This window comes from Rhinichthys klamathensis, unplaced genomic scaffold, assembly GCF_029890125.1.
Source record: "Rhinichthys klamathensis goyatoka isolate OS25496 unplaced genomic scaffold, OSU_Roscu_1.1 h1tg000293l_1, whole genome shotgun sequence".
Lineage (NCBI taxonomy): Eukaryota > Metazoa > Chordata > Actinopteri > Cypriniformes > Leuciscidae > Rhinichthys > Rhinichthys klamathensis.
The window spans coordinates 378,036-387,500 of record NW_026606812.1 but is presented as its reverse complement, the minus strand read 5'-3'; the positions used below and the strand labels follow the sequence as shown (position 1 = coordinate 387,500).

The 9,465-nt window shown below is 33.0% G+C and overlaps 1 protein-coding gene across 4 annotated transcripts in view; it reads left to right on the top strand.

The window, feature by feature from the left end:
• csmd3a (CUB and Sushi multiple domains 3a) overlaps positions 1-9,465 on the top strand; it is a 423,029-nt gene that overhangs the window by 119,749 nt on the left and 293,815 nt on the right. For all 4 annotated transcript variants that reach the window (XM_056269911.1, XM_056269909.1, XM_056269910.1 and 1 more), the window contains exons 11-13: positions 1,739-1,842; positions 5,809-5,921; positions 5,994-6,176. In XM_056269911.1, coding sequence (XP_056125886.1) covers positions 1,739-1,842; positions 5,809-5,921; positions 5,994-6,176 — 400 coding nt within the window. The remainder of the gene's footprint in view (positions 1-1,738; positions 1,843-5,808; positions 5,922-5,993; positions 6,177-9,465) is intronic.

Sequence of the window (9,465 nt, the reverse complement as noted above, 5' to 3'; positions counted from 1 at the left end):
ACTGAAGACTGGAGTAATGATGCTGAAAATTCAGCTTTGATCATAGGAATAAATTACACTTTACTGTATATTCACATAGAAAACAGCTGATTTACATTGTAATAATATTTCAGAATTTTTACTATATTTTTAATCAAATAAATGCAGCCTTGCTGAGCAGAAGAAACTTCTAAGATTTATGAAATCGCATTAACTCTAAACGTTTGAATATTGTGCATATTATAATGGTTTGTTGATGTAAATATTTGTTTATAATATTTTTTCCAAGTAACTAAAGTAACGCATTACTTTTGAATTTACAGTTACTTTTTCAAATGATTCAGATTTTCCTTAAAATTGATAAAAACGCAAAAGAAATGTAGCTGTCACGTTTTGGGTTTTGTTTCTGTGTCTTGTCATGTGATTCCCTGTTAGTCATGTGATCCTGCCACGTGTCGTGTCATTGGTTAATCGTCTGATCATTGTTCACAGGTGTCCTTTGTTTTGTCATTAGTCTGTGTATTTGAGCCCTCATGTTTGTCCTTGGTCGAGTATTGAATGTTTCCTGTAATGTCGTGTAAGTTTATGTTCTTGTTTTGAGTTCCATACCTCGTCATGCCTTTGTTTTATGTTTGATCACATTTTAGAATAAATTGCATTTGAGTTCTCACTACTACTTGCGTCCAGTGGTCCTCAATTGTTACATTAGCGCATTACTTTCCATAAAAAGTAACTAAACAATGCAATTTGATACTTTTATAAGGAGTATCACAATATTAAAACGCATTAAAGTAACTTTTCCCATGCAACAGTGGTTAAAAGTTTCCCAATTATTATTATTATTATATTACAAACATTTTAAAAAGTAGCAGAGCTAAATGAAAAAGGCATGGTGAAAAGCAAGTTATGTAATCAGATTACTTTTTCCCAAGTAAATAAAGTAACGCATTACTTTTGACTTTACAGTTACTTTTTCAGTAACTTTTTCAGAACAGTGTTTATCATTTATATTTAATGATGGGTTTTTTTTCAGAGTTTTTGTTTTATATATATATATATATATATATATATATATATATATATATTGTTATTTTTCAATTTATGTACACATATATATATATATATATATATATATATATATATATATATATATATAGTATAGTTCTTATATATATTGTGTATATATATATAGTTCTTTTTTTTCATCCTCTCTCAACAACCTCATCTCTCAATTCATCATCTCTTAATTTCCTGTTCTTCCTTTACATATATATATATATATATATTGTTTAATTACTGTAAATACTTATATATATATATATATATATATATATATATATATATATATATATTCTATATATTCTATATATAATGAGCATTGTTCTACATATATATATTAGGAGACTTATAATAGAGATATACACATACTCAACACAATTTTCCTACTCCTTTTTGTACATGTAAATCGAGTTGTTTTTTTAAGTACTGGAAAGTATGGAGTTTTATTTAGTTTTTTTACCATTATTTTTTTTCTTTATCTGATTAATTTTTTTTATTGTATTTACATGTTCAAAATAAAGAAATAAATCAATTTTACACACACACTTTCACACAATTACACGTATAATACATCATACTTTCTGTTTTTTGTGTTTTGTATGGATGATATCGTCTAACTGTTTGTTTGTCTTATGTTCTGCTTTAATAAATAAAAATAAAGAGTTGTACTAGTAATTCAGTGGTTTTCTTCCCGCCGCAGGTTATTCAGATCAACTTCGAAGAGTTCGACCTGGAGCTGGGATACGATACGCTGACTGTCGGAGACGGTGGAGAGGTCGGAGACTCCAAAACAATCATACAAGTGTAAGATTCAGTGCTTTACTCCAGTCGTGTGTTATGAGGAGTGCAAACTCCTGTTAAACACTCTTAAATCAAGATACATTTACTGGAGACGCAAGACGACTGAAGTCTTTGTTCACTGAAGAATGCATCAAAATGAAGCGAGTTTCTGCTTAAAACAAGAACAAATATCTGTTACTTTAAAGTTGATTCAAAGCGAAAACATTTTTATTTGTTCTTGTTTTAAACACAAACTCACTTCATTTTGATGCATTTTTCAGTAAACAAGACTTTATATCTTGTGTCTTTTTGCTTTTCCAGTAAATGTATCTTGATTCGAGAATGTTTCGATGTTTGTAATGGAAAACGAGACAGAAATACCAAGAAAGAAATTCACATTTTGCTGTGGATTGCTTGGCAAAAACATCAAAATATCCAAACATCCTTAAATCAAGATGTATTTACTTGAGAAACACGACATGCTTAAACTATGGGAAAGCTATTAAGATATATGAAATTAAGGCCTTGAAGTTAATATGTGTATATATATTTATATATGTGTGTGTGTGTGTGTGTGTGTGTGTGTGTGTGTGTGTGTGTGTGTATATATGTGTGTGTATGTGTGTGTATATAATATATATATATATATATATATGTGTGTGTGTGTATATATGTGTGTGTGTGTGTATATATGTGTGTGTGTGTCTATATATTCCCTATTAGCAAGTTTCATTAAATCCATGCTTAAAAACAAGAATTATTCGCCAACGGAGTAAGAAATATAAACTGAATTCAAGGCCTTTAATATCTTATGCAATCTTGTTTTTCGAGTAAATTGATCTTCCTTTAAGGATTTTTCGACATTTTAACTGGAAAACAAGTCAAGATGATTACTCAAGTGTTGAGTAATTAGCATTGACCATTGACTTGCAGCTAGAATATTTTATTTTAGTCACTTTTCTTAATTTTTATTTTTCTTTCCCACTTGGTTTTCCTGCACCATCAAGTCATAATGTAGTTTTGCCCGACAATTTACTATGCATATGCGTTATTAAAATATATATAACAAATAAAATTCCTATCAGACAACCCACACATGATATTTGTGAATAAATTTATTTTATTTCAGACAGACGAAGGGAAATGAAATGCTAAGTTAGAGACACGTTGTAACATGCTGTGTCTGGACATGTCTGCATAATATTTGAATGATTACATTTAAAACGTCCAAGTTTAATAGACTCTACGAGTGTTTTATCTTGCATTTGGTTCAGCTTTGCAGAAGCTATCCGTTCATTTCAACAGCTTGAAAGCCACGAAACCGTAAAAACACACACAGGCTCAGATCCTCCGGCTATATTTTCCTCCTCACGAACCGGTTTCCCGTCCAGCTCTTCTCCCAGTCATGCGTGAGTCTCCGGGTGTCTTTGGTGATGGTCTGCGCTGGTTTCTGGCGCATTTGCCTGGCGCGTGTCCAGCTGGGATCCATCGAGCGTTCCTCAAGGACAAAAGCCTCTCGCCGGAGCACTCACACACACCGAAGGCTCAATCAAGGCCTTTCTCAGGGGTTATGCCGGTCAAACGGGTTTGCTACTTTTATGATCATGCTTTATCAAAGACTTTAGATATACAAAGTGATATACACAAAGTGCACTCATATTACTTTGAATGGGAGGAAGTGCAATGTGCAATATGGAGGAATAACCTCCTTTCCCATTTAAAGCGACAGGAGCTGAAACGGCTGCTATTACACATAGAAAACAGCGGTTTTACATTGGAATAATATTTCGCTATTTTTACTGTATTTTTGATCAAATAAACGCAGCTTTGGTGAGCAGAATAACCTTTTTTTCAAAAACATTTTAAAAATATTACCAACTTTTGAATAGTGTGTATATTGCAATGGTTTTAAAAAAAAAAATATTATTTGTTTAACTCAGAGTTATTTCTGTTATTATTTTAAGAAACATTTAATTAAAGTAGTATGTAACGTATAAATTGAAAACACTCCTGATACAAACAATTACAGACACTTCAGATGTCGGACATTAATTTCATGAATTTGAAGCACAAACTCAATCATAAAAAGTGATTTTTTTTTCCTGAAATATAAAAAAATAATACCGACTCCAAACGTTTGAACTGTAGTGCTCCTTGCACTACCAAATATATAGCATTGTGTATGAATACAGTAAGCCGTTTCACTCGGATATACTTCACAATAGAGAAGAAAAGACTAATATAACTGTTATCTGTCTCCTGAGTTATGAAAGAGCAACCATTAAACAATACAATTTCCAGTAACACTTTACTTGAAGGGGTGTGCATAAGACTGACACGACACATTCATAATCATGACATGACACGTCATTAATATGAAGGAGGGTTTATTCATGTTTATGACGACTGTCATTAAGTGTCACTCGCTCAATTATAACATTTTGAATGCAAATATGACATTGTTTGAGATGTCTTTGTTATGACACCTTGACATAAACCAATACATCATAACCTGTCAGTGTCTTTGTCATGACTGTCTTAATTATGTCATAAACATTACATAGCAGATTAATGATCAAACTTAAGAAAGCACTGAGCTTTATGGTTAACATTACATTAAACTGTCATGTGGTTGGTTTTGACATTGGCTGTCATGAGACCTTTATAACATTTTAATGACAAATGAAATGTGTACCACTGTAGTTGAAGTCAAGAAAAATATTCATGACACAGTTATAATGCCTCATGACAGCCAATGTCAAAACCAACCACATGACAGTTTAATGTAATGTTAACCCATAAAGCTAAGTGCTTTCTTAAGTTTGATCATTAATCTGCTATGTCATGTTTATGACAGGTTGTGTTGTCTTAGTAATGTCAAGTTGTCGTGACAAAGACACTGACAGGTTATGATGTATTGGTTTATGTCAAGGTGTCATAACAAACACATCTCAAACAATGTCATATTTGCATTAAAAATGTCATAATTGAGCAAATGACACTTAATGACAGTTGTCATAAACATGCATAAACCCTCCTTCATATATGATTATGAAGGTGTCATGTCAGTCTTATGGACACCCATTCAAGTAAAGTGTTACCCACTTTTTTATCAGTCATTCGAGTATCAGTAGCTGTCTGCTTAATATCTGCTATCACTTGATCAACAACCACAAGGCGCTTCAATCCTCAGCGTATCGGCATAAACAAACCAACAAGAATGCAACTAGTGTTGGGTATCGTTTGAATTTTAACGATTCCGATTCTGATTTCGATTCTGCTTATCGATACCTAATTTCGATTCCAATAAGGTAAAAAAAAATCTTAGATATCATTCACATTTAGTCTTATTACAAAACATTTAATTTTAGCTGAACACAAATCAACAGGTTAAAGAACACTAACGCAAGGAGCGTTTGCCTGTGGTTTAAAAACACCATAGAAAAACAACTAGCCAAACTAATATAAGCTTCAAGCATTATTAAAGACAAGTAAACACTCAGTTATAAAAAAACAAAACAAATAAAAAATTAGCAATCGCAACAAATAGATACAACAGAACAAAGATGCGATTGAAATAAACGGTATTAAGATTTTCAGGTGTTCAGAAACTGAAATCAAATGTAAAATAACACTGCACTTTATAAATAAAATATACATTACAAATAGTTACAAAAGTGATTCAGTCAAGAACGAGTGAGTTTTCTCCTTGTCTTTTGTTGTTTGATTAGAGTTATTATAGAGACGGCAGCAGGAATATTAGTGCTGTCACTTTAAGAGCTGCACGGGTCCAATATACTGATACACGTGTAGCACAGAAAACAGTTTTCTGAATAGTTTAAAGTCCTATTGAAATACTCAAAAAGGAATCGATAAGAGGAAGCGAAATTTTTATTTTATACCAAGTATCCGATTCCTGACCTCAAGTATTCGATTCCATTGAATCGTTTTATGATTCCCAACTCTAAGACTGTTATTCTGCACTGGCAGGTTAACTGGCAGCTTCGTCCCGGACCTCATCGTCAGCATGACCCATCAGATGTGGCTTCATCTGCAGTCGGATGAAAGCGTGGGCTCTATCGGCTTTAAGATCAACTATAAAGGTGAGTCTGTTCTCTCATAAACCACTCCACCGCATCAGAAGCTTCACTGTGGTTTCTCTCGCCTCCCGACAGAAATCGACAAGGAAAGTTGCGGGGATCCCGGGATCCCTCTGTACGGACTCCGCGAGGGCGCCGGCTTCTCCAACGGGGACGTTCTGCGCTTCGAGTGCCAGTTCGGGTTCGAGCTCATCGGAGAACGGATGATTTCCTGTCAGAACAACAATCAGTGGTCTGCAAACATCCCTATCTGTATATGTGAGTCTCTACATCATCATTATTATCTAGCAAAATGCTAATTCATGATAGCAATGTGATAAATCTTGTTAATAACATGCTAAAATATGTTAAAACATGCTATCATAATGCTAAATCATGCTAGCAAAATGCTAATTCATGTTAAAAACATGTTAATGCATGCTAACAAAATGCTACAACATGCTAATTCATGTTAACATCAGAACAACAATCAGTGATCTGCAAACATCCCTATCTGTATATGTGAGTCTCTACATCATTATTATCTATAGCAAAATGCTAATTCATGATAGCAATGTGATAAATCTTGTTAAAAACATGTTAAAACATGTTAAAACATGCTACCATAATGCTAAATCTTGTTAGCAAAATGCTAATTCATGTTAGAAACATGTTAATTCATGCTAACAAAATGCTAAAACATGTTAACAACATGCTAATTCATGTTAACATCAGAATAACAATCAGTGATCTGCAAACATCCCTATCTGTATATGTGAGTCTCTACATCATCATTACGATAACTCGCTTCACCTACTACGTACCTATCACTATCAATACCTAACAACTAGCTTAAAACATGCTAGTGACATGCTAATTCATGATAGCAATGTGATAAATCATGTTAGCAAAATATGCTAAAACATGCTAGCAACATGCTAATCCATGTTGGCAATGTGTTCAAACATGTTAATTCATGCTAGAAACATGCTAATATTATGCTAAAACATGTTAATTTAAGTCAACATGGTAATTTATGTTAGCAATGTGTTAAAACCTGTTAATTCATGTTAGCAATGTGTTAAAACATTTTAGCAAAATGATTATTTATGCTTATTCAATGGCTATTCATTCATCAAACAACATGTTAATCATGCCAACAATGTGCTAAAACAAGCTAGCGACGTGTTAATTCATGTTAGCAAAATGCTAATTTATTCTAGCAATGCGCTAATTCATTTTAGCAATGTGCTAATTCATGCTAGCAATGTGCTAATTCATGTTAACAACATGTTAAATCATGTTAGCAAAATGTTAATTAATGTTTGCAATATGCTAATACATCCAAGCGACATGTTAAAATATGCTAGCAAAATGCTAAGTAATGTTAGCAACATGCTTAAACATGTTAGAAACATGCAAATTTTGAAATATGCATGTTAGCAATCAGGTTAACAATGTGATAAAACATGCTAGCTGCATGCTAGTTCGTGTTAGCAATGTGATAAATCATGTTAACAACATGTTAAAGATGCTAGTAACATGTTAATCCATGTTGGCAATGTGTTCAAACATGCTAAATCATGCTAGTAACGTGTTAATTCACGTTTGCAATGTGATAAAACATGTGAGCAACATGTTAAATCATAACAACATCCTATTTCATGCAATCAACGTGATATAACATTCTAGCAACATGGTAATAAACCAGCGATGTTCCAAAAGTTTAATAGTGAAGTTTTAATTTATGCTAGCATTGTGCTAATTCATGCTAGCAATGCGTTATTTCATGTTAGCTACTTGTTAAATCATGCTAGTAACATGCTAATCATGCTAGCAACATGCTAATTCATGTTAGCAACATGCTAAAACATGCTAATAACTTTCTTTTTTTACTTTCTCAGATTAAAACTTTTTCAAAGTTATTTTAAACTTTCAGACCTGGCTTTGTCAAGCCAACAATCAAAGTGTGTCATCAAATGTTACTCTTCTAGTTTCTCTTGTCATTGCAATGAATGTAAAGCATGATTTATACTGCCAAGCTCCAAAAATGTACCATAAAAGTACTTCCAAGTCTTCTGAAGTCACACATGGCATTGCATGAAGTAGAGGCCGAAATTCGAGCTGATGAAAATGATGTATATCAAAAGTTTCAAAAAACCGAGCCATATTAGCAGGCATTATGATTAACTAAAACTAAAACCATTTAAAAAAACACACATAAATTTCAGAAGTCGTAATGATGATGTGATCTGTGTTATTTTAGTTGGACTAAATTGAGCAATTTCATTTTTCTTTCTCTCAGACTAGAAGCTTTTTAAGTGCTAATGCAACAAAATGAAGAGCAAAGAATGCACATTAAGTGCATAATCGATGCTTTATGCCTTCCATCATTTGCATTCTGCCACAGAGAATGATGGGAAATGTTGTCTTTTCACACAAGCCTGTTGCTTCATTAACTGGCTAAGTGAGTAGTATTTTCTGGGCAGTGTGATCACTGTTCTTCATTAACAATTTCCATAAAACTAAATTATGCGGTTAACACCCACAATTAAAACTTAATTATGATCAGAACCACTTGGATGGTGGCAGAATCTGTTTTTAATATCATGTTTTGGACACAATGATGAATACCATGTTTGTCAATATCAAGTAGCAATACCATGATGAATTGTTTTTGAAGTCTCTTCTGCTCACCAAGACTGCATTTCTTTGAGTAAAAATACAGTAAAAATTGCTAAATATTATTAAAATGTAAATCAGCTGTTTTCTGTGTGAATATACAGTAAAGTGTAATTTATTCCTGTGATCAAAGCTGAGTTTTCAGCATCATTACTCCAGTCTTCAGTGTCACATGATCCTTCAGAAATCACTCTAATATGAGGATCTGATGCTCAAGAAACATTTATGATTATTATCAGTGTTAAAAATATCTTCATATTTTTGTAGAAACTGTCATACATTTTATTTTTGATGATTAGAAAGTTTTCTTTGAAATAGGATCTTTGCTGAAAATATATATATATATATATATGATCATTCTGACAAGAGTTGAAAGTCAAGTCAGCTTGGAAGTCATAATTACTATGTGAAGTGCATTTAAGTAATCATAACATGGACGTCGCTGATTTGTGTTGCCATGATGTAATTTTCCTGCCAGCTTCTCCTGGTGCACAGACGTTTAGCTCTCTTCAGGTACATTAGTACTTGTGCATTCAGGAAATAATTTAGGACCACAGTTCTCCATCCTCGCCGGCTCATTATGAGCACCGAATCTCTTAGAGTCTGTGAAACACAAGTCTAAATGAAACGATGTCAAGAGGTCGGACTAATTAAACCCCAGCTTTATGCCAGTGTGTGTAAACAAAGCAAATTCTGCGCCGTTAAACATGGCTGACAGACTCTAAAGGACAGCTGCGCTCATCAATATGATAAGATGACAATTCTCTTGGAGATTAACAACTAAACAGCTCCGTTGTACTAAAGAGCAAAGCTATTTCAATATGATTTTAAGCTCTACTAGAGCAGGTTTTAATGCATTAATGTTGATTATTCTCCTCATATTCTC